Raw genomic sequence first — 25,956 nt, 5'->3', positions numbered from 1 at the left:
GGAGGCTCCACATCAGAGGCGCTGCAGCTGACCACGTGACGCTACAGCAGCGGTATAAAGCTGAGCTTGCCTCGCTCTCCGGGCACTCACGAGGCGGCCAGGTGTTGGGATGCCGCCTAGAAGCAGGGCTGATTTGAACGAGAAGCGAAAGCTTCAGCGTGCCACAGAGACCGATGAAGAGCGGGATGAACGTCTGGCTAAGCGGCGTGCTCAATATGCGGCTCGGCGACAACGTTCTACAACAACTGAAGAACAAAGCGAGGAACTTTACCAAGCCTAGCCATCAATATGCTTCGCATCTGACTAGGCTTAACCTTAGCTAAGCCTCAGCCATTTTTTTCTTACTTCTTTCTGCATAGAGAGGAACAACTCTAGATCACAATGTGCACTTGCTTCAAAGATTTGACATGACAAGTAACAAGAGGAAAGCACTTTTTTTTATCGTTCTGAACATAGTTGGGCATTTATGGTAATTTTCAAACATTGTAAGTAGTGTTTGTTCTAAAACGTTTCATTGCATAAAACGTTGCATAAAACATTTTATTGCATCAAGAATACATCACAGTTGTCCACTGCTTTTATTTATGCAGGTAAAAACTCATGATGGTAATTATGTTCAACTCTATCACTTCATTTACTCTGTTCACACTTCAAGTGGGATTTTTCACACCGCACAATAAGAATTCGACTTTCTTTGCACAGGAGCGGCAAAAGCCAGACAGCAAGGTGAAGGATCAGGCACACACGTGGGAGCACCAACCTAATGTATATGTTTTCTGTAGCAGAATAGTAGGAGCAATTATATATATAGAGAAATCCAGTAAAGCCACCTCAAGGCTGCTACAGATTTATTTATTTTATTTAACAATACTGTCAACCCTCGTGTGAGGGTCCTTACAGAGAGGGTATAAAAATTTCATAGAAAAACAGCACTATTCACAAGCATTGAATACATCAGCATGAAACGGTACATCATTCAGTCAAGCATCAAATACTATCTTCCACTGCTATACTATCTTACACTGCTATCTTACACTGTAGTATATCTTACACTGCAGTGTAAGATATACTATCTTACACTGCACACTGTAGTAGCAAGGTTATAATGCTCTTCTTCCAATCAAGAAATAGCGAGAAAGCTGATACCAAAGTGTCCCCATATTCAATCTCTGATGGTTCTGAAAGGTTTCGTGTCACTTGTGCAGCAGCTCAGTGCAGCTTCACAGCTTAGGCCAAGGTGACCATAAATGTTGTTTCTTTTTGTGCTGTAACGTAGCTCTTTTAATCTACTTTTAATGCCTGCCTTTTGCCCAACACCTGCCAGGCAACAAGGTAATGAAACATTGTAGATATGAACAAATTAAAAAAAATGTCATGGTGCTGCTGGCCAGACAGCTTCACTGCATGATGGTAACCCTAACTAGTCTACACATTCTTGGCGCGCCCTTGTAGAGCGTAAAATAGTGATTTAACTATGGCCTATGGCCTAAAGTCACCAGAAATTGAAAAACATAAAAAGATTTAATTCATGACGTTTCGGCTGGAGGACCAGCCTTTTTTGAGTTTATTACAGTATTCGAAACAAGCAGCTTTTATAGCATCCGCGATGTGCAAGAAAAAGCGTAAAGCACAAATGCAAACAATGGTGAGCAGAGAGGTTTAGAAAAAAAAAAGTTGGTTACAACTTGAAAAGGCGATCCCCTAACGTGGGTGCAGGTGTTCGGAAGGAGGGACATACAGAAAAGTCGATGACAAGCGCGAAGCTCTACAGCGCACAGCTGCCGCAGGGTTGTGACAAAAAAAAAAACCGTGCACAAGTCTTTGCAAAATGACACTCATGACGCATTGCGGCGACAAGTGCGAAGCACCAGCGAGAAGGCAACATTTCAGGTAAAGGACTAGGTGGTGGAAGTTGCGAGTCAGCGATTGTAGTGTCTCCCCTCTTTTCTGTGTTTTCTGTCTTAGTTTGCGCTGTTTTTCCATCATGAATTCACACCAACTAGCCCAAATGTCTGCTTTGCTACAGTTACTTGAAAGTACTAGGCATGGGGGTCCGCAGGAATGTCAAAGAAACACCTCCGAAAAAAAATAAACCACTACTGCGCAAGAATTTGGAAATTCCACTCAGAGAAAGGTTGTGGCAGCACAACACGATACAAGGGAGGTCATTTTTCCTAATGACCTATCTTGTATCTTATACCGTAGCTCAGCGGTAGAGCACCGGACGCGTAATTCGGAGGTCGTGGGTTCGGATCCTACCGGCGGTACATGGTTGTTTTTTTTCTTCTGCTTTTCTAATCAATCAGCTTTAAGCGATAACATATATTCAGTAATGTTCTAAATCGAACAGCAGCACAAAATAAATAAATAAAAAAAATCTCTTGTGTCCCTTGGTTTCTGTGCCTGTTGGCTTCTCTCATATATATATATATATATATATATATATATATATATATATATCCGTGAACAATACGAATATCATGTGATCATGTGAAACATTGGCTAGTTGAGCAACAACAGACTAAGTGATCAGGATAGTCATGAGGTAATAAAACAAGGCGGAGGCTCCTCTAACAAAACTTTGCCGTTCAGGAGTTACTAGAGTGGACTAAATTTCCTTGAGGGCATCGTTGTGAGCCTAGAGCTGAAGTGCGTTTAGGTTGTCAATTGTGAAGCACACTTGGAGGATCGCTAACCATGGAAGTTTTATAAATGCAGCATTGAGATGTAGGTTATATTTAAAGAAACAGTGCCGCATTTCATTACGATATCTTGAATAATAAAAATGTTCATATCAAAGCCCACATCTCCCCTTAACAGACTTGAAGGGTCTTTTACACCTACTAAAATGCACTTTCACAGAGATTTGGCCATGACGATAATAATCATTTTCTTTCTGTGATTTACCCTACAGAATTAGTGAAAGCACTGCTTAAGTACATACTCACACATCAATCTTTAAGAACAATAAAGAACAAAATTTTGCTTGTGTGTTTTCTTCTCGCATTAGAGATCAGTGTGCATGGATCACTTCCTGATATTCCTATTGAACCGCTAAATAATTTATAATTGAATTTCTTCTTGATGCTGTTTCGGTTTCAACAACCAAATGATAGTTATGACATGAAATGTGGGTTTAGGTCACCTCAGGCATGAAAAGACTGCAATACAATCACTACAATACGATACAATGCAGTACAATCACTTCAGTGCAGTCGTGTGGCCGGAGTTGACCTCCTCATGGGACCTCCCTTTCCCAACTCTTTCTATCCTTTGAATAGGCCTTTCTGCCAGCTCCATTCAATAAAGAGTACTCAATAATCACTGGTACATAGTTTTCATCACTACAATGCTTAAGCCAGCATGCTTCAACAGCCAGAATGATAACAAACGAAACAGCAATTATATTGCGTACTGCTGTTATTTTAATGCCTCACATGACCTAAAGCCACCTTTTCCCTCACAGCCATTGTTCGGGCGATGAAAGTGATGCAGTATGAGAAAAGAAATTTATTTTTAATTATGTATCAGCCATAGGCAAATACCACATGGCGATCTATGTATCCTAACTGGTTCTGCGTCATTGCAGAGAAGGAAGCATGCAACTAGATTTAGATTATCGGGGTTTATATTCAAAAAGCGACTCAGCCATGAGGGACACCGTTGTGAAGGGCTCCAAGAATTTCGACCGCCTGTGGTTCTTTAACATGCATTGACATCGCACAGTACTCGAGACTCTAGAATTTCGCCTCCATCGAAATTGAATCGGCGTGGCCGGGATCGAGCTCGCGTCTTTTGGGTCAGCAGCCGAGTACCATTACCACTGAGTCACTGTGGCAGCTCTAAACATGCTACTAGAATTGGGTGTCTATATTCCTTTAAATTCGGTCATTGTATGATAGGAGTGAACTTATATTCTTGAAAACAAAATTCGCTCCCAGATATCCAGGCATGAAGTAAAGGCTCAGGTTCCGGAGATTTATAAACCCCGAGTTATGATACAGGCTGCACAGCCTGCTGGCCCGTGATTGACATAGATAGGCCACGGGTAAATGACACTTTTGTTGCAGTCAGCACAGCAATGAGTCGAGTGCCTTAGTCATCGTGTCCCAAAGCTGTGACTGTTTCATGAGTGGCCACAAAAACAAGAGATAGAAGCTGAGGTATAATCACATAACCACCTGAATACACGAGTAAGGATGCTCTTCAATGCTGTTTGGCACTTTTGAGGAGCTTTTCTGTGCCCGTTTCTATGTTGAGTGGGCGAAATCACTGCATAACCTAACCCTGTCGTGGAACAGTACAGCCATGAGGAGGAAGATCTGTTCTGATGCTTACAGTAAAGTTTGCAACACCTATTCATATGCTCTCTGCTTGGAGATTGCGATCACAGTGGATAATTAGCCCACTGCTAAAAGTTTAGCGGAGGAGAAATCTAAGTGAAGAGGCTTCCAGCTTTTAGTGAAGCTTGTAATGTGATATCCTGGCATTGTTACGTCTGGTGGCATCCATACAAGAGCCTTGTTATGCACGCGTATCAACGCTACCGACCCCACACAAAGTTTTTAACATTTCTGCCCCAATTTCACGGTCAAGTTAAATGCTCTCCGGCTTGTTTTCCACAGCAAAAACTCAGAAAAAACTTTGAAAGCGGAGCAAAAGCCACAAGGCTCACAGAGAAATGCAAGAGTAAAATGTCATGCTAATGCTTGAAATTAAACGGTCCATGAAACAGTATTCTCAAAGGTTAAGGAAAATCTGAAATACTGAGAGATACTGAACCGCTCACAAGCTGGGAAAGAAATTTTAGAAATGGCTAATATTAAAACCTTTAAAGAAGGTCGACTTACCTTAGCTGTCATCCTTGGCTGGGCAAGGATCCCGATACTCCCAAGCCATCAAGTAAGGACCTCAGCATTCTTCTCAGGAATGAGAAGGCGGCTGAGGTGCAGAAAAAAGTGAAGAAAAGCAGTGGATCAGAATTTATAGTCTCTCGAGAAAACCTGATGCTTCTCTTAAAAAGCTAAAAATACAAGATATGTCAACAATCGCATTGTCTGTGAAGACCAGTTTTGGGTGAAAAGGAATGTATTCATTGTGAAAATGAGAGAAGTACTTTTTCCTTATTTTTAAATTTTTGTGTATGAGAATAAAATGTGATTAACTGTAAGTTCATCTTCACATTTTTCAAAAACTGGTTTCTCTTGTTTTTTTCAGTAGGAAGCTGTGTGTGGGCAATACGGAGACGACACAAAATTTCGTACTTCTATAAAACGTTCCTGGTGCCCACAGGTCTTCCATTCACACAGGATGTGCTTTACAAAAATGTAGCTCATTGTTATCTTTGTTGTCCCACGAAGGCCGCCATTTTCCTCAGTTTATTTTTTACAAGTTTCAGGCAATCTTTATTGGGTATATCTACTTTTTTTATTAGCACATTACGGCATGTGTGGCAGATGCATCAGCGCTGTCGTTCCCCTTGATTGCCGCATGACTAGGGACCCAGCAGAATTTTATTGACATCTTTGTTTCAGCTCTTATTATGGCATGTATTATGTCTCCTATCACGGTTTGAACTGCATTTCTGGACTTTAGTGCTGTGATTACGCTGAGGGAGTCGGTGTCGATGACACATTTTGTAGCTTTTTCTTAATTATTTATTTAACTGTGATAGCGATGGCGGAACCTTCTGCCATGAAAACTGATGCGCATTCAGGTAGCCTGACTATTTTTTCTTCTTTCCCTTGTATTGCCGCACTCCTAACCTGGTGTGCGGTTTTAGAGCCATATGTGTGAAAAGCTGCAATTCTTGTACTTTTCCTTCACTGCCAAAATCTCCTGCAGTGTATATTCTGTGGAGTTTGCTTTTTGTGGATGTGTGTCAATTTAAGTTCACATACAGAAGGGAAATTGTACCAAGGTGGCAGTGGGCGAGGTCTCAGGGCAATGTTGGGCAGTGTGTTCAGTACCCAATTCTTCGCATTTTTTCTTCAAAACGGAAGTGTGGTCTCATTGATAGGGGTTTGTTAAACAGTTGCTTGGATTGGCACTTTGTAACTATAGGAGAGCAGAGATGTTCTGGTAGTGAACGGGTGTTTAGGACGTATGTGCTTGTCAACATCTTGCTTGCTGTCAGAAAATCATGATTCATTGCGTTCTAAGTAGAGACTATTTAAATTTATGGGTGAGGTCCTATATGCTCCACTTGAAAGCCTCAGACCTGAGTTTTGTATCAGGTTCAATCTCTTTCGATAGGATGACCTGGCAGAACCGTACACTATGCACCCGTAATTTAAGCAAGAACTTACTAGAGAACGATAGATGTTCAAGATGTATGCCCTATCGGACAGCCAACTTTTTTTTTTGAGGGAACCTTTCGGATATTCAAGGGTCGGGAAGCTTTTTTCTTCAGGTCGTTTATGTGTGAAAGGAATGTGAGCTTTTTGTCGAAAATTGTACCTAGAAATTTGTGTTCTTCTTTTTTTTTGGAAATTCAGTTTCCCTTAGTTGCAGGGTGGGATTGTTCTGTAAGCCTCGTTTGAGAGAGAACATGACAGCCACTATTTTCCGGGGAGACAACTGGAATCTATTTCTGTCTGCCCATGTTGCTACTTTATTTATCGTCAATTTTACTTGTCTCTCACATGTTGATATGTTAGTTGGACGTGCAGGCGATCTGGAGATTGTCAACATAAACCGAGTACATAATTGATTCTGGGATTATTTGGGCCAATGATTTCATTTTCCTGACAAGAGTCTAGTGCTTAAAATACACCCTGTGGTACTCCATCCTCCTGAACAAAGTTCATTGAGATGATTGAACGTACGCTACATGAAACGAATGATTGGGTAGGAAGTCTTTTATTCAGTCAAACAGCCTTCCTCGGATGCCAAGCTCTGCTAAGTCGCTGAGTATCCTGAAGCTCCAAGTTGTGTCATAATCCTTTTCGAGGTCGAAGAAAGCAGCAAGACAGTGCTGTCTATTAAAGCCTCTCAGACAGTATTTTCGAGTTGAACAAAATGGTCTGTTGTCGAGCATTCCTTTTTAAAATCACACTGATGAGTGTCAAGGACTTCACGAGATTCAAGCACGAAGGTTAGCTTGATATTCAAAACGCTTTAAAAAGGCTTCGTGAGGCAGCTGATAAGAGTTATAGGTCTATAACCGCCTGGGGATATTGCCTGCTTTCCAGGTTTCAGGAATGGCACTATAATGGCTTTTTCCAACCTCCCGGAATTTTTTCTAGTGTCTGATGTTTATTACGAATTTCGGAAGTGCTTCTACAAAAAGTTGGGAAAGGTGTGCCAGCATTTCGTAATGTATTTCTACAGGGCCGGGAGCAGGCTGTTTGCCGGCAGATAAAACTATGTTTATTTCTTAGATTGTGATTAACCTATTGAAAGGTTCATTTGTGCAACCACTTGTTGGACGTCTGTTTTTCTCAGCTGTGTTTTTGTATTTTAAAAATGATTCTGTGTAGTGTGCAGTACTGGAAGCAGTTGAGAAATGTTCACCCAGGATGTCTGCTTGTTCCTCTATACTTGTTTGTGCATCAGGGGCTGTAAGAAAAGGAATTGCGAAAGGGAAGAAGTTGCCATTTCATTAACAAACTTGCTGCCACATTTTTTTTAATGTGATTGAACTCTTTATGGATGATATGTAGTTTTTTTAGGAAGCTTTTTCGGCATTGCGACAGATACGCCGTGCATAACCTCTCACCGTTTTAAAGTTTATAAGGTTCTCGTTCATCGCATACCTGCGAAAAATTCCCGTGGCTTTATTTTGCTCTTTTTTTCGCCTCGCTACATTCTTTGTTATACTGCACCTTGTTATTGTGTTGAACCACTCCCGAGGACTGAGGGATAGCTAGGCGTGCCGTAGAAATGGTGCAGGATGTAAACGTTGCATTTAATTCATCAACACTGAGATGATCCGCAAATATTTTTTCTAGAGAGGCATTTTCCCGAAACAGCTCCCATTCAGCGATGTGAAGCTTCCAACGACGCGGTTTGTTTGGGATGACTGATGGTGGTGACGACAAGCTCATTACTACAGGAAGGTGATCACTTCCGTAGGGGTTTTCAAGGGCATGCCATTTAAAATCCAGAAATACAGACAGTGAACTAAAAGACGAGTCTATGCAACTCATTTTTCCCGAGCGTGGAGAACAGTATGCGTTTTTGCCGGTGTTGAGCAGGCAGACATTGTTTTACAGAATAAAATCTTCCAAAATACGACCGCTAGTATCTGTTTGCGCACTTCCCCAAAAATAGGAGTGAGAGTTACAATCCCCAACAACCAGATATGGCTCTGTTCTAAAAGTGTTTCTGAGTCGTGATGTGTAATTATTAGTTGTAGCTCGAGATAAATAGAACATATTGTAATTGTTTTAAAATATAAGACGGTGACTGCAATCGCTTCATATTTGGTTTTAAGATTGATTTCACGGGTTGCAACACTGCTCTGTACTACAATAGCAACGCCTCCTGAGAGCCTAATAGCTTGTTCCCGGTCACACCGAAAGACTTTATACTTCTTTAGAATATTCTTCTGTTTGGGACATAAGTTGGTCTCCTGTAGGCATAAAGCCACAGGGCAAAGTGTGTTTAAAAGTTCTCTTATGTCACTATAAATATTTAATACTCCACGGCAGTTCGAATGTATAAGGAACGCCGTGTTGGACGATTTTTGGGAGTAGTTAAAACTTAGGATACCCGTTTTGGGGGTGCCATTACTGGGCTGTCTTTTGTTTTACGCTCAAGAGAGCTGTGCCGCTACTGCAGCAGGGGCGAGTTCTGCGTTGTGTCCACCGCCTCGCTAGAGGCTCTGGGGACCTGCGGAAGACTCACGGGTGTGGGGTTTGTAGGCCTCTCCCAACTGGGTAAGCCTTGCGGGCAGCCGACTGAGGGGCCGGCGGGCCCTTTTTCAGAGGTGGCAGGGCAGCCTCCGCTGCCCCTGCCGGGGGCAGGGGAGGCCCTGCCTTGGGCTTTGCTTGGGGATTGGCCGGAGCCCAGTGTGGTGCCCCGCCCCTAAGCACCATATCAGCAAAACTTGTTCCTGCGGTGAAAGAGAATGTGTTGATTTTGGGTGACAGTCTAATTACGAGCTTCTTTGAATTAAGTATTTTCTTTTGTTTTGAGAGTGATTATTTCTGTTTCAGTTTTGCATCTTTGGCAGGGCCTTGAGTAGGCGGGGTGACCTCCTTCACAGTTTGCGCAACACAGCGCTGCTGCTTCACAATTTTCAGAAACATGCTCATGTGAAGCGCATTTTGCACATGTTTGTCGACCACGGCAACATTGCAACCCATTGCCATATCGCTGACAGTTGAAACACATTGTGGGGTTTGGGACTGTGGGGTTTTACTAGGGGGGATAAATAGGTTTTCCCCATTTAAAGGGCCACTGACCAGGGGTCTGAACAATTTAGGCAAACAAGACCAGTGTATAGATGATGCACCGAAGATAACCACTGCAAAATACAAGAGCCATGCGCTATGCGCGCCCCGAAGAGCAGTAACAATTCAATTCAAACCCGTTCGCTCTTTCCTTCGAGAAGCCAATGCCCTCATTTTCTACGCTGGCTCTCGAGCCTTCTAGTTCATTGTCATCTCGAAAACCTTCGCGAAAGGCGTTCCATTGGTGTGTCGTTCTGACTGACGGGCGAAGGGTGGGCGTAACCGATTCGTCGCGTCGTCTGCTCGTTGCACGCACTCTTTGCGTAGCGCCTTCCATTTTCGCACCCGCATACAAGCCATCCTAAAAATTCAGGGGGCACTTTGACGACGTAAAGCGCGCGAGGCGAAAGCCTCTGCATGCAACTTTGGCTGCACCGCCGTAGGCACACACGAGGCCGCTATGAGCCGACTTGGAGTGGCTAATCACGACCCATGACTAACTAGTCACGACTAACTAGTTTATGACTGGTTAATGGCTAGTTACTCATGACTAATTAGTGGATGACTGGTTAATGACTAGTTAGTTGATGACTAACTAGTCATTATTGGTTAATGCCTAACAAGTCGTAATTGGTTAATGACTAAGTAGTCATGACTAACCAGTCATGACAAACTAGCCATGACTGGTTAATGAATAGTCATTCATGACTCGTAACTGGTTAATGACTAACTAGTCATGACTAACCAGTTATGACTAGGCATGACTGGTTAATGACTAACTAGTCATGAATAACCATTAATGACTAACTAATCATGACTAACCATTAATCACTAACTAGTCATGACTGATTAATGACTAGTTAGTCATGAGTAGTGACCAGTAATGACTAGTTACGACTTTCACTTCAGATGTAATGGATGGATGGACAGAGTCATGGCCGCGAGTATGAGTGCTTAAAGGCTTTCGCCTTGCAACAAGGTTTTTATTTACTCGTGCCAGTTCATGTACAGTGCTTCAACGTGTTGTGTGTGCTGTGTCGTGTGCGTGTGCCGTGTCGTGTGTCGTAGAGCCTTTCCCTCGCTCGCACACTGGACCGCTCCACACATACACTCTTCTAGCTTGTCCAATAGCGCTTACACTGCCACTCTCCTGGTGTCTCTCGGCTCCGTTGACAGACAGGAACTTAGGAACAGAAAAAAGACACAGACACATAGAACTCAAATTCGCACAGAGAAGTGCGAACGTGCATTTCCAAGAAATGCCGGACGTTTCCCGGGCGCGCGCTCTTCGCCGTGCGCTTTGAACAAAAAGCGACTCCCGCTCGTCCGGTCGTAAAACAACGGGGAGGCATCAAAAAAAAAAAAAACATCCATGCATGAAAAGGAGGCCCGCTAACTGGGGACGTCACTGACAGAAACAGATATATGAAAAGATGCGCTCGCTAACAAGTTGAGGTGGTCAAGCCGATTGCGTCTCTCGATCGTTTAGTGAGCGGATAAAATGCAGCGACGCTGTTTCGTTGTTGGAGGCGCACACAGCCACTGGAGTCGAACCACGATCCGGCACAGATTGCCAGAAGATTATAGTCGTGTGTGGCTCCAACGCGTCGGCCTTCCAGACACAACGGTCACGAATGTGGTGGTTTGCGGGAGACACTTCATTCACTCCAGCTGAAGGAGGCTGCGGCGAGGACGGACGAAGAAAAAAAAAAAGATCGCGACGAAACATGCCGAGGAGACCCAAGGATCAAAATATAGAGGGTGTTGGAAGACTTCCGCCACTTAAATATCCCGGGTAGCAAAAAGCAAGAAAGGAATTCTTTTCAAGGCGGGGCCATGACGTAGCCGTGTGACGTACTCCACCACACACCACGTCTCCAGCTAACATCGGAGGAGGAAGGGTGAATTTTCCTTGAGGAACCTACTCTACAAGGCGCGAGAGCGAAAAATCACGGGGATGGAACGGAAGGAGAGGAGCATGGCGAGGTAGCTTGATTGCGATGGTTGCAATTACGCTATTAATGAGTCTTTTCAAAAAAATATTAGCGGCCGCGCCTTCCGGGGTCGATGCCTCGCTACCAGAGAGGTAGAAAATATTTTCGACCAGAGGGTGGCCAGCAGCCCTTTAACTACGGCTGACAATTCAAAACCGCCGGGACACCACGCCGTGATCGCGCGGGCAACTCAGCGCACGCCGACTACCGTGGGCCTTGCTCTGAGTGAACAAAGCCACGATATGCTGGCTAACACAAACGAGGCATTTCTTGCTACAACAACAATAACGCCAGTTAGCAACAAAATACGCGAAAGCATCGAGGTCGTCCAACTCACCAACTAGGTTACGAGCGAATGTTCGCCAACCCCAGTAAAAAAAATCATTGGGTCCAATTGAGATTTCCAAATGAACCCATTTGGAAGCCAAATGGACCCAATTGGACTAAGGAATACCAGCAAGGGAATCCGACTTGTTTCCATAACTCCAATTGGACAGTTCAATTGGTTTCTGAACTTCCAATTGGACTCAGGAATCCAATTGGGGAGTCCAATTGGTTTCACTCATTTCAACTGACTAGTCAAATTTGGTCTCTCAGCTTCCAGTTGGGATACAGTACGCTCTGCCATTTCAACTGAATTATCCAACTGGTTCCCGGGACTGCATTGGTATCGTCACATTCGGTTAGACTGTCCAGTTCGTCCTCTAGCTGTGTTCCAATCTAATAGTCAAATTGTCTAAAGGCAGAGTTGATTCCTCTATTAACAAGTGGCTAGTCGGCTAGCCAGGCAATAGAGTAGCTCCAAATGAATAGTCCGTAGCATACTGCAAGTGAGCCAACAGGAAGGTCCAACTCGATGTTGCAATTGGTTAAAGATGCACGATTCGAAAGTTTACAATTGGGAAAAACCAACTAAAAGCCAATGACTGCCTTGATTGGGATCAGAATATTGCTCTCTGTGAACACAAAACTGGGAAGTAATGATGTCTTAGTACAAATATATGAGCTGCTTTATCTACCGCATTGATTTATTCATTTGAACTATATATCACTGCGGGCATGAATCAATGAAATAACTTCAACGGACAAGCGCCACTCCCTCCAGCAGCAGTGTCTCATGAATGGGGTGTATAAATTGGAGCAAAAGTATTTTTAGTGGATATATACATAATGACTGTGTCCGTGTCCCTTCAGTGTGATATTGCAGGCTTGTTTGTCTTCACTTCCTTAAATTCTTGGATTTATCAATTTCAGTTCCCACGTAAAGATGTTAGCACTAAACGCACAACGTCTCCTAGACTCCTGGGAGAAAATCCGCTTGGTTCTACACCATTTGATTCGAATTGGAAACAACTGTATGTAAAATGAATTGTCTCGTTGGTTTCAGCCAAAACACGTGCGCTGATGACGTAGGCCGAGAGAGGTCTACTCGATCAGACCGGATGATGTATTTCAGTTGGGATGGACCATGGTGCCTGCCCACTGGAGCTGACCATTTGGTGTGGGCCAATTGGAGTGGTCCAAACGGTATTTTCAAATTGTTATTCTTCAATGATGTCGAAGACGCATTTGGAAATATCCATTTGGTTCCAATTGGTAATTTCCAATTGGAACCCAATGGTTTTTTTTTTCGACTACGCTAGGCCAGGGGATACTCCGTGGCCAGACAGGACGAGATGTTGGAGAACGTACTCCCCCAAATGCTTCGCCCCGATGGCGAAGAGCGCAGAGCCGCGCCGGCACGTCCGTACGCGACGAAATCTTCAGCTGAAGTAGAGCGTACACTCTAGCTCAGGGGTTCTCAAACTTTTTTGCTTGGAGGAACCCCAAAAGCCTTCAATAAAATCCAGGGAACCCCCCCCCCCCCCCCCTGCTTTCACTTACCAGCAATGTTGTCGAGTGCATTGTTGCAAAGCGAGAGCTGCAAAAGTTAAATGTTTTTTGCACCGATTAATACAAATACTAATGTGATGGGTGGTACTGCTTCTCTTCTAAGAGCAAGTCAAAGCGGGGCTCAGTAGCACTCAGAGCCAGTCTAATATCAGCTGCCGGGTCAGGGCCGGTGAGGTTTCGCGCGGAACACAAGAAGACAGCCCGCGGAACCCCTGTGTTCCGCGGAACCGAGTTTGAGAACCCCTGCTCTAGCTGAAGAGAGCTCGTATTGCTGCGCGCGCGCGCAGCAATCACGCCGTCCGTGGCGTTCGTGATGCTGGGATGCCGGCGCCCTCCCTTGTTAGTTAAGGTAACTAACTAGGCTAAGGAGAGTCGTTGCGGGGAAGCTATCCACAGGGGACGAGTGGGGAGGTCTCCACAGGACACAGTGTCGGACTTTGATTTTCAGGTAACCTACTAAATGTATTTGGGAAGTGTGCTGAAGTTGAAAGTGAGGACGAGATGTTTGGTTGGTATTTATTTGTGTTCTTTCCTAATTTTGGTGCGAAGGACATTGGTGACATTTTGATCTTCGAGACCCTCAAGCATTGAATCTTCAGTGAGGTCGAGAAAGTCAAATTCGGATATTACACCGCGGACGGTGTTTTAAGGATCGGTGTGCGGTTACTGAAACAGGAACGTACCCTACTGAAACTGTTCTAGACAGTTTGAAGTACTGGCTGTTGTTTTTAATTTATAGAAGCAGGTCAGCACAAGGCATTTTCATCAACTTGTAGCCCGTGCCCGAGGCATCGGTCAGACATTTCGACACCATGAATGGGGACATTGTTCTGGCAGTTTTTTAGTTTCACTGTGGATGACGTGGCATTTTGGAAATGTTTGTCTCGTTTTTTTGGAAGCACTGGGCTGTGAGGACTTCGGTCCGCACGCCTTTCGGAGTGCGATCAATATCTGAAGCAAGAGAAGCCATAAAAAATGTGTTGCGGCCACAGCCACCCACCATGGAGCCCAGGAAGGGAACGGGACAGGAACTTGCAAGCAAGCCCTGCCCACGTCAACTCTACAACCTGACTATAACCAGATACAAATGACTATAGTTGGCCACACATGGTTAACCCTCGCCGCCAGGGAAAAAAAAAGGAAAAACCAAGTGTGTAGGAGCCAGAGTAGATAGCTGTGAGAAAGAAATATGAAAGTGAAAGATATAGAGGAGGTCAGGAAAAGGCAACAGCCGACTTCCACCAGTTGAGATATTCGGAGGTGCCGTATGTAGTATGCTAGCCCCAAAGTGGTGTGATGCCTCCGCCGAGTGGCCTTAAAAGTCCAAACACTCTGCATTGGCTCAACCACCAGAATCCCCTTTTCCCCGGACACGGCTAAGCGTGGGTGCTCGGGTCCGTGGTGACGCACCGCTCACCATCATCCCCCTGCGGGAATGTCCCTGCGGATGCTCGGGAAGCCGTGGTGTCGCCACTCACCAACGTCTGCATGCTGCAGACGCCCCAGCGGGATTCCTGTATCTTAGATTATACACAGTTCAAAACGAGAGGCAAGCTACTCCATAACTGAACTGGCAGCCAACAATAACATGCACCAGCTAGCATGCCAGCGTGATGCACTGTGTATTCTCATGAAGATACACTTTCTAAAAATAAAAAACTGGTGTCCGTAAAAAAGGCACTTTTAAGCCGAAATTTGGGTCAAATACAGCCATCCTGTTTTTCGCAATCAAACTTCAGGAAATTATTTGCCAAGACCCCCCCACACACACATTTCTGCAAGTTATTTTTTTCCCATCAGATTTGTAAATGGTTCCGTGCAATTTCTTTTCAACAGTTTCTGAACAAGAATACTAAAACAAGAATGAAAAAAAAAGAACACACTATTGAAAATAGAACCCCGGGTTTTAGTGGTAGCCGGGATCATACTGCTGCACTTAAATTGCATGGCTTTCGTATTACACTACTAACACCACCAAAACGAACTATTTTCAGATAAAGAATTTTAGCACTTTGATTCAACATTTGGACCTCGTTTCCGTATGGCACGAGCCTTGTCCCACGTGCTCAGCTGCCACTTGATGAGGTTAAATAAGTTTTTTCCCCAGAGGACGAGGGAACGAACGCTTTGTCGCAGCCACAGATGCTCATGTGAGTAATTCGAAACACTTGCGTAAGACAGCATAATAATGCTGCTTACGCATGACAGTGACCTTGCATAAGCTGCACTCAAGGTCACTTCAACGTTGGTCGCATTCAAAGCAGCGGGAATAGCTGAAAAGATAAACCCACCTCTCTTGAAGATTACCGTGAGACCAGACTTCCTATTGGTGGATAATTCATAAAAAACAACGGAAACTGGAAGTGCAGGGCGAGTAAATAGGCCCTCCGAACTTTAATACACGCACATACACGTACATACGTGTACATCGCACAGTACACGGGCCTCGAATTTCTCCTCTGAATTTCTTTGGAGGAGAAGTTCGAGGCCCGTGCACTGTGCGATGTCAGTGCACGTTAAAGAACCCCAGGTGGTCGAAATTTCCGGAGCCCTCCACTACGGCGTCTCTCATAGCCTTAGTCGCTTTGGGACGTTAAACCCCATAAACCAACCAACCAACACGGTTCTAGACTTTTTTTTATTATTTTCCTTAGAGCTATACGCTGGCATGACAGAAGATGGCTACACTGTTAACTCAGCCAACCTGATCTCAGAAAGAATGGTGTTGAGAAACGTTGAACGTTGCCGGTTGGTGTGCTTCGTGCACTGTCAGATAACACTTAAATGCTGAATACGCTACGATTGGACGGTACACTCTAGACACTGTCCTTAGTTAAATAATGGCAGCAAAGAATGAGCAGCTTTCAACATGTCCAGCGAAAGAAATCATTTCCTTTTTATCTACCCTCATTTCATACAACCAAATGAAAATGGCTTTATGATGTAGCACTTGCATAGGTGCCATTTTTTTAAAAATAAATCAGTTGAGCTTATTCGAGAACAAGAATTGCACTTCTATTGGCCACGTGTTTTTACCACACCTATTGCAAACAATGGAAGGTGCAAGCGCAACTGAGGATCACACCGACGCATCGACGATCTCGTTTGTGACTAAGGATGCACAAAAAAATGGGTGTGGTTTAGCTCTGGTTAAGCCTGGTTGGCTGCGAAAGACTTTCCTCCTCCTCCCCTGCTCCGCTTTTCAAGACGTTCGGCCCGTTGTTTTTCGGTTTCCTCGGCACGTCTTCGTCTCCTAGCTTCATTCCGTATAGCACGGCTGGACTCACACTCTGAGCTTGAAGTGGCTTGCTTTGCTGCTTCTGATTCTCATCGTTTTCGCAGACGTTCTTCTCGTTGTTCCTCTGTTTCCTGGGCACGTTGTTACCGCTTGGCTTCATTCCGTTTAGCTTGCCTAATCCCAGCTTCTGAACTCGATACAGCTCGTTCAGCTGCTTCGGCTTCTCGTCGTCTCCGCAGTGGTTCTTGTCGTTGTTTTGCATTCTTCCTAGCTTGCTTGGCTGTCGAGTTAAACCGTTCAGAAGCAGTGGAGCAACTACACTCTTCGTCGGTGACTTCCATGGAGAGACTCCTCGAGGAGCGCGCGCACGACCGGCTCCTCCTGGCTGCGGTGGAGAGAGCAAGCTGACGTCACGCGTCGCCATAGCAACGGAGAGGCTGACATCACACCATCGGTTAGGCGCGGGGGCGGCTCCTCGAGGAGCAGGGGGGTCCACGGACCACACGACGAGCGGTTAGACCTGGTGTAGTATTGCTTTCGCAATAATAAATTAATGACATGACAAATCTCCATGGTAGCCTAAACATGACATATACGTTGTAAACTCAGGTGGTCTATACATATTTGCAAAGCGGAGCCACATTAGCACATGTGTCTCATGTATGTAGGGGAATTTTTACCTCCAAGCCCGTGCAGCGTAGTGGGAAGTAAAAAAGGTTGCAGCTGACAAAGTCGTCAAATGTGCAATAGTGTGCACACTAGTGCACGCTAATAAAATGCACTTTCCATGTTTTCTTTTCGAAGCCTTCAGCTTAGTACGCGAGCTTAGTGACCCATTTCTGATTGTTGCGAAAACTGAAATCAATGCACCCCTGCTTTATTACTTAGAAGCATGTTACTCATATGTTATGAATGTGGTCTCTTTTTCGCTGTCAAGTGCTCCCGTATGTGAAGAGCGGCACATGCCGTGCGTGCTTTCGCCGATGTGCACCGTGGAGGACGTGACGTTTTGTCGCTGGCTGCCAATTAAGTTCTTGCCCTCTATAAGTCGGCTCGATAATTAAACAGAAATTATCCCATGGTGGCACTGAAGTAAGCTTGCGGCACGAAAGGAGCAGAGAAAAGTGCCGAATGCGACGGCTTCCCTGTTGCCTGTGAGCGTGTGTAAGTCGAACATACATTCCTCTCGGCTCATAGAACCCTTCTGCAGAACCAAGCCGCTGGCAAAACCCAACGCGACTCGAATGTTTCATTGCCCGTATAATAAATGCTTCAAGATAATAGTGCATCATTTATCATTTACTGTGCGTGCGCTAAGTCCCCCAGGGAGCGACGACTGCGACAACTGCCCCGCGCTGAGGTTGTTTAAACAGCTGTGCACGAACAGTTCTGCTCGTTTGCTTGGCATGAAACGCATGGTGGGCTCTTATCTTAAATGTTATCTACTCTTGCTCAGGAATTGTAGTTTTACTCGTTTACACACTATACGATAAGCGCCGATAATGTTACCGCGCCTGCTTGAAAACGCTTCGCGTATAGGACCGGCCCTTTCCGCTAATGGTACGAGGGTGAATCAGAAAGTCTTTGTCCCTGTTTTTTATCAATCAAAATAAGGTATATACAGGTAATTAAAAATATGCGTACCATTCTACGTTTTTTCCACATAGTCCCCACACCGCTCCACAGATTTGTCCCATTGCAGCACTAAATTTCAAATTCCTCTGTGGTAGATTTAGTCCGGCAGACTGTACTTTCTTATTCTTCCTCGTATATAGACCAGAAGACGAAAGAAATTTCACTGCCGCCATTTTGGAAGCGCTGTGTTGAACGCAGACGCCTGGGCTGCCACGCGAAGAGACACGACATAGAGCGCACACAGGAGCAGCGGCTAAACGGCACTATGAAAACGCTGAAGGAAGCCGTAATTGAAGACATAATTTGCAGTGATCGCGTTTATTATCCTGCAACATTCATTACCCTGGTGATGAGTTTTGAAGGCTCCTTACCCACCACCTAGGCAAATGCGTCCGGTGAGTAAGAAGTTTACATGCGATTTTCTCAAACCAATGTGTTGTAAGTCCGCGTAACGATGAGGCGTCCCTCACAGCCTGAGTCGCTTTGAGACGTTAAACCCGATAAAATAAAACCAGACGATGAGGCAGGGTTCAATAATGCAGGGAGCAATGCTATGAGCTGTTGATCTGCATGCCTGCCCTTTGTTGGAATACGTGTGCAGATAGCAGGTCCGATATGGTTTTGTGAAGCCACTATCCCAAACCCTCCAAGGCTGGCAGTTGTTGCGAGTCATGAATTACGAACTTGCGTAGCCGCGACATCACTAACCCTGACGAAGTGGAACCCACTTATATGCCACTTGAGCACTCGAGCTACACATGCGAGCCGGTTCTAATGACCAAAATGGGCTCATGGCGGATCGCCCCACTCTACCAAATTCACTGGCATCTATCGGTCATACCGCTAGCCACCGCGCCATTGCAGCGCGACCACATAGACCGATGCCGCTAACGTGTAAAGACAGGAAACCAACGCTGTAGCATGTCGGGCTGCACTTGTCCTTTTTGAGTTGCCGAGCATCTGCAGTGGAACAGCTAGGGTTTCACTTGGTCGGTGTTGTGGTTACTGCGATGGGTACACGGACCATCAACCACCGTGGGTTCGAGCTTCGCGACAGCCTAAGGCCCCAACCAGTGAGGAGAGCGGAAGAGCGGCTGGCACTGGGGAAACAGGCTTCCAAATTCACAAAGGAGACATTTATTTACCCCGTCCTGAATACTTCGAGCACACCTCCATGTTCCCATAACACGGTCACTGAATGCTGAACACACTGCGATGGCCACGCAGTTCGGTATACCGTTTCAAACCCAGCACTTGTGTTTTCGTACTTGCCTCGTATTTCGTTCTACGTACCACAACAATCCATATTCCACGCAGTTCGGCATTTTTAAAGCCTGATTGGAAGCGATACAGAATGAAGACTCTGAAGCGACGGAGCTCTCGACACACGTCGCGCACATCGCACACAGCGCTCCACAACATAGCTGCTTCTTTTCCTCTGCTGTTACTGCATCTGTAGAGAACGCAGTAGTGCTCAGATGACTTCTTGTACTTGCAGGAGGATGACAGAGACCTGTTTAAGCCCTCTTAGAGGTTGTAAAGGCCACTTTTTGTAAATGGCTCATACGCACTTGGTAGCGTTTTGGCAGCCCGGCAAAAGATGAACCCTGATGTCTGGGTTTGAGAGTATGTTCCAGCCAGGCCCTGCGCGAGAGTATTGTATTCCGGTGTATAACGATGTAACGTTGCGGTAAACTCAGCAGCCCTACGGAAGCTGTTTTCCTTCGCATTCTATGCTGTTTTTAGTGTTTCTAGATTGGGGCAAATTTGTCAGTCGACGTGACGTATTAGGTCGCGATATGTAAGCAACCACAATAGAGAAAAGAGTGCTAAGGAGTGAGAATTCGAATAATGATATTTGCCGCCATCTCACGCGCGTAAAAGCTTCAACTGCCTTCCTGCAGTGACTGACCTGGAAGAAAAGATCTCGGACTTGCGGAAGCGGTACGCCACGGAACTTCGAAGAGGAAGCACAGGGGACTACGGCGACCGCTGCTGGGTCCACATGGACCGCATGGCCTATCTGCGGCGTTCAGTCACTGCGGAGGATTGCAACGGCGTGCAGGTGAGTCGTGCGAGTTGTGTCTGGCATATGCAGGGACGAATTTTTGCATGCAGATCAAGAAAACTCATTCATTAGACCACTGAGGCTATCTTATCACGCTAAAAGAGTTTTATTGATGAACTATTTTTTGGTTTGCTTACCAAAGCATGCGCAATGTATTGCACATTGGAATTCAGTGGATGAAAAAAAAACAATTTGAAAAGAGATTATGGGTAATGAGCATAAAAGGCTTTTCTTGTGCCCTTCGGTGTTACCTCTAGGTGTGAAACTGTTTAAAACAGTTTCTCGAAGAAGTTAAACAAAGAAAAACGCCACAGCGAGTGCAACGAAACTTCGTGCGTTCAGTACACGAGGAGTTACGGCATCTTGATGCGGACTTCTGCGATGAAAGTTCGGGCATGTGTGCTGCCCCGGCTGTCCGGAAGGAGACGGGAGGTAATGGTGTTGTTTTACTGGCAGGGCGCTTCGGTGGCGGCTCATCGTCGTCGCCGCCCACATCCAATTCTGCTCTCAGCAAATCGTTAGCAATGACCAGTTCGAAGTCCAGTAGACTATGTGTGTTCTTGCTAGCAACTCCTAGGAGCTGACAGCCTTCTTTATACTGCAACTATGCATTAACTACCGCCACGTCCGCAAAAAAAAAACAAAGAGCACGAACAGTCCAGCACGTTGTCCTTGCCTTGCTTGGGTAGAGACTGACCATTCTATCGCAGAGGTCAACGCCTCCCATGTTCTTATTGTACTCTTCGACGAGAGCCGGCCGAGGTGCATCCTTATAGACTCTCTCCTTTTTGCACCATCTTTTGCATTCTCCTACTGGCTCCTCACCAATGTGTGAAGAAGCGAACGTAATGGTCTTGTTGTCAACCCACTTAACAAGGCAAATGCCATCAGCCACATTGACAGTTTGGGAAAAAAGATCCGCGGCCTTTCTTCACCAAAGCTTTGTCATCAGGGAGCTTGGAATCCTTTGGCACGCGATTCTTCATTATGGTGCCAGTTCCACGCAGGCCTTGGCTCGAGAGGAGCCGGAGTAGGGGTGCAGTTGTGAAGTAGCGGTCAAAAAGTAAAGAACTGCCTGCTGGCATGGACTTTGACAATCGAAGCGCAGCACAAGCACCCACAGCCAGCTCTGATCTGTCGGCTGCGAGCGCAGACTTTCCCTGATATATTTCGGAACCTAGAACCATTCCGCTTGGGCTGGAGAATGAGGTTTACCAGGGGCGTATTGCTTCAGTGTCGTTCAGCCTGTAAACGGTATTATTTGCTCGTCTATGCTTGCTGACGGGCTTCTTGGAAGCTGGAGGCAAGCCGTCCTTATCATTTCAATGAACGGTCTCAATCTCCACAGCCGGACCGCTTTCTTTTCCTCATCACTGGTTTCCAAGTCATTCACAACTTTTATGTTTTTTCGCAGCAAGAAGAAGCGATCGCGAGTCAGAACACCAGCAATTGCAGCAACTCGTGTTTGCCTTGCCCAGTAAAGACGGCTCTGTGGATATCCCACGCAAACCATCATAAACGCTGCCCCTATGAAATTTTTCATCTTGGCAGTGTTGCTATTCCGCAGCGTCCGCTTTTTTTGGTGATAGCCCACCTCAGTGTTTTCATGCATGTTTCGGTAAAACTCCTCTGAAAAATACTGCTTGACATAGTCCAGAGCAGTCCAATTGGTTCGAGAATCGGGCTCAGTATCCGGCGTATCCGGAACATCAGGCAGTGACGACACAAACGGACCATGCCTCCAAGCAGGGAATCTCCCCACACTTGTTGATGGCTCGCTGCCGGAATCTTCCTCGTCCGAGTCGTCTTAAAAAAAAAAAAAAGAAAATCGGCCTTAAGACCCGCATCTGGTATTTATGCTGTAAACACTTGTATTAGGAAGCTCACCTAAAGAGGAAACGTCTGGTTGCGGTGCTTGTATTGGCGTTTCGTTCAACTCATCATCAGACAAGTCGAGATCCGGGCCGTCCTCGGAGGCAATGGCCTCCAAAATCGCCTCTGCCCTGCTCAGATTCAACCCTGGCAGGGGCCAAAGAATGCCTAAATTACAAACATTGCTGACATATCAATTGGAAATAACTTTTTGTGTAAAATTGAACATCATCATAACGCCTTCCCTTGCAGAAAAGCACTTACGATGAACAGAATGAAAATAACCCCATGTGCTGTAGCTCAGTCCCAGTGTGCAATAAAATGTACACAAAAAAATACAACGCGGCCACGGACAAAATACGCGCTTGCCTCAAGATAAATTATGCTCAAAATGATCCCTGTACATTCCTGAACGTGTTCACCGCAAAATTCAGAACATTTAGCAAAGTGGTAAGTAAGTAGGGGCAACTTACTTGGTCGTGTTGAATAAAACTAATAAAACGACGCCGTCGGTATGGACGCCATTTTTGAACGTGCCGAGCAAGCGCTCCGCTCGATTGACTTCTCTCATTCTTGGCCAGATCGCAGCACATGTGTATGCAATATATTGCACAGGAGGACTTTGCGCGTACCGCAGTTGCATCAGGGCCTTGACGCTGAGACCGAGTGTGCAATAAATTGTACGCTGGGTCTCACGAGGATGCACAATTTTTTCCTATGAACATCCAGCTGACAACGCCCGTCTTGTCTTTCTGTCCTTTGTCTTCGTCGCGCTGAAACAATATGACTGAGAAACATGCCTTTTTGTTTCCTGCAAGATAAACGTAAGAGAAAAATAGAAAGAACAATTTTTTTCTTTACGCTTTATTGGTAAACCATTTATGTGCGCTTGCTGTTGAAAAATAAATAGCGAACGATATAGATGTTATATAACTCATGTTTTTAATGTTAGCGGTTACGCGAGCAATATTCATTTCGACAGCAGGGGAAAACAGGTCGTTGGTTCAGATATCGCGCCACGAAGGTCAAAGCACGAGCGGGGTTAGCCCAAAGCCTCCTAGCTGGCTTTGGGTTAGCGGCCTTCATTACTCAGTTTGCGGAAGGGACTTTGTTCCGCCCTCGGTCCCTTCCGTCAAGGCCGCTGGTCAGAGCTCCTTGTCAAGCCAACAAAAGGGATGATCCCCTTGCTGGCGTCGTTGTGTCCCATGGTGGGATGAAGACATGAATGGGTGGCTTCTTGCCGCCCCGACGAGGTTGCACTATATGTCTACTTTACAACATTTCGTACAATACAGATAATGTGTTATGTTCATCTGAAATGGTGCTGGTGAAATTTTCAAAAAGTACTATCAGCGTCAAATGAAATGCGAGCAAAACACCTGAAACGCGAGCACAAAAAATCAAACATACTAGAGGATGGAGGTGAAATACAGGCGTGGGCTATTAACAGTTCAGAAGAGCGATCCTTTCGGCTTCGATGGGAAAATCAACTGCTCATGTATTTTGCCTCCCTAGTTTAATATCTGCGATTTGTGCTGTTCGCGTTTCAATTGGCTTGTTCGCGTTTCAATTGACGCTGACAGTACATCATTTCGTCATCATTCGCACAAAAAATGTGCAATCATTCCGATTGCACGCAGTAAAGAAGGATTATTCTGAGCACAGTAAGTGCATGCAACTTAATGCATGTACGATGCGTCTCATATTGTAATAATTGCAAGAAAATTCTTTAGTGTTTATGTAAACACGTGAAAGCGAACCATTATCACGCAGTGGCCTTCATTGTTCATGCTAATAGAAGCCGTTAACATGAAGTGGGATAATCGGTTCCCACGACGTGCCGACTCTTCTACGGACCAAACACGATGACTGCTTCGTCAACAGCAGTGGCTAAATCATAGTTCATGATCCATGGCGTTGCAATCAGCGATGGCTCGCGATAAAGCGAGCGCAGGACTCTTCGCAGTTTCTACCGTCACGAGCACAAAAGCAAACACCACCGTGTTTGTCGCAGCACCGCCATTACCTACGCATGAAGGAACACGACGCCAAAGTATCTGTGAACGGTGCCGCAAAGCAGGCGACAGCGCCCGAGATAACGCGACGGACAGAGTTCGCGAAGCACACAAAGGATGCACGGCAGCTGCAACGGCCGCTCTGGTCAGAAATTCAAATGGGATAGTGAGAGACAGAGAGGTCGTATCTCCTTTCAGAACCTTCTTGCGGTTAGATCTTAATTGTTCTTTACTGCAGACACCAATTCCTCCTTCAGTTGCCTTCATAGCGGTGGGCGGAGCAATTACAGCTTCAACGGAGGATTCTCGTGTTGGCCGGCACGGAAGTTGCTCGCGCTTTCCTCCCCTTGAGTGGTGTCGCATATATTAGCATGGACAGTGAAGGCGATCACGTGGCTTGCTTTCAAACGCTTACATAAATACTAAATATTTTTTGCAATTGTCTACGATTGTAAGGATAATCGTGTATGCATTAAATTACGTGCACTCGCTGTGCGCAGAACGACCCTCCTGTATTGCGTGAACAGCATATGCAGGAATGATCGCACATGTATTGCGTGAATGATGCACGAAATGATGTACTGAAAATGTGAGCTGCGCCGTTTGAGATAAACTTGACACCTCTGGTGCGTCGACAAACATTATCTGTGTTGTGTGCAATGCTGTAACTCAGACATATGGTGTATTTTGAGAAATATTTCTTTTAGACTGACAGTAACTGTAAAAACATGTATGTCGATAAAACCATAAAAAGTGTGTTCTCTGTTCATTGGCCCAGCGCTGCGGTTACCTTTGTTGACTAGCATGGCAACAAATCTTAACATGCTACAACAGCAAAGAAAGGGTGTACGAAAACCCAAGAAAAGCATGGCAGAAAGCATTCTAAGAATGCAAAATGAAAAAAAGGGGCGAAGAGAACCAAGTAGTGCACTCGTGCACCCCCGAATTACAAGCAGCGCAAGTCTTGAAAGCAATGTCGATAAGCTTACTCAGGAGATCCTCGAAGCATGGGGGATTCGTCAAACATGAGAGCAGTGTGTAAGCACACCGTAAGTGGCCTTGTAAGGTAAAGAAGTCGCTTATCTTGCACGAAGCCCTAGGAAGATAAAAGAATGATATATTAGCAACGAAATAAAGCGCCCGGAATTTCCAATAAATAATTCAGTTGACAGCGCAGCTTTGCCTATGTGGTTCATTCCTTTCTTTGTCCTCGTTCTAAATTTTTTTTTCTGCAACCACCCTGAAGTATTACTTCTGTTGCGCCTGTCCCAGTGTCGTGTTTCGTGCTTGGTGCTGCTGCATTAACAAGAGACGCCAACCTCGCCCCAGCTGGTTGGAATATTTGCCGCTTTTTTATCAATCATTGTCGCGATACCGGTGGCATGCGACCGTGGTAAGTGCAGTTTTCCAAGGGCAAGCTTACGTACAGCGCACTGGACTAAGTTCTTATGTGAGAGGGGGCTGGATGATTCTTTACGTTCCTGCTGGTGCTGCTTGTTTTGTAGTCATAGTTCGGCGAACTCACTCAGGATCATTTCAGATCATGATCTGAGTCGTGAGTGAGCCCGGACTCACATTCAGGTCACGATCTCAGTCCTGATTTCGGGCTCACATTCAGATCATGATGTGAGTCGTGAGTCTGGGCTCATATTCAGATCGTGATCTGAGTCCTGTTCAGCCCGGCAGAGTGTGGGCCTGTCAGGTCAAATAAGTCCATGAAGTGATGTTGAACAATCCCACGATCCCAAGTGAATCCATGACGCCGATTGGGCACGAGTTTGTAACGCTCATAAAGGAGAGTGTCCTGTGCACTCGTAGTACTGAATACTTTTTTTGTGGGTGC

At 45.4% G+C, this 25,956-nt stretch overlaps 1 protein-coding gene across 1 annotated transcript in view; it reads left to right on the top strand.

The window, feature by feature from the left end:
* The window catches only part of LOC149354864 (uncharacterized), a 49,027-nt gene that overhangs the window by 21,084 nt on the left and 1,987 nt on the right, over window positions 1-25,956 (top strand). Inside the window, exon 2 of the mRNA XM_089583517.1 lies at window positions 20,063-20,223. Within this exon, the coding sequence (XP_089439643.1) occupies window positions 20,063-20,223 (161 nt within the window). The remainder of the gene's footprint in view (window positions 1-20,062; window positions 20,224-25,956) is intronic.

The sequence above is a fragment of the Amblyomma mixtum genome, chromosome 3, assembly GCF_055824585.1.
Source record: "Amblyomma mixtum isolate Tamu chromosome 3, ASM5582458v1, whole genome shotgun sequence".
Taxonomy (NCBI): Eukaryota; Metazoa; Arthropoda; class Arachnida; order Ixodida; family Ixodidae; genus Amblyomma; species Amblyomma mixtum.
The sequence above is the reverse complement of the archived record's forward strand: the minus strand, read 5'-3'. Positions and strand labels throughout refer to the sequence as shown.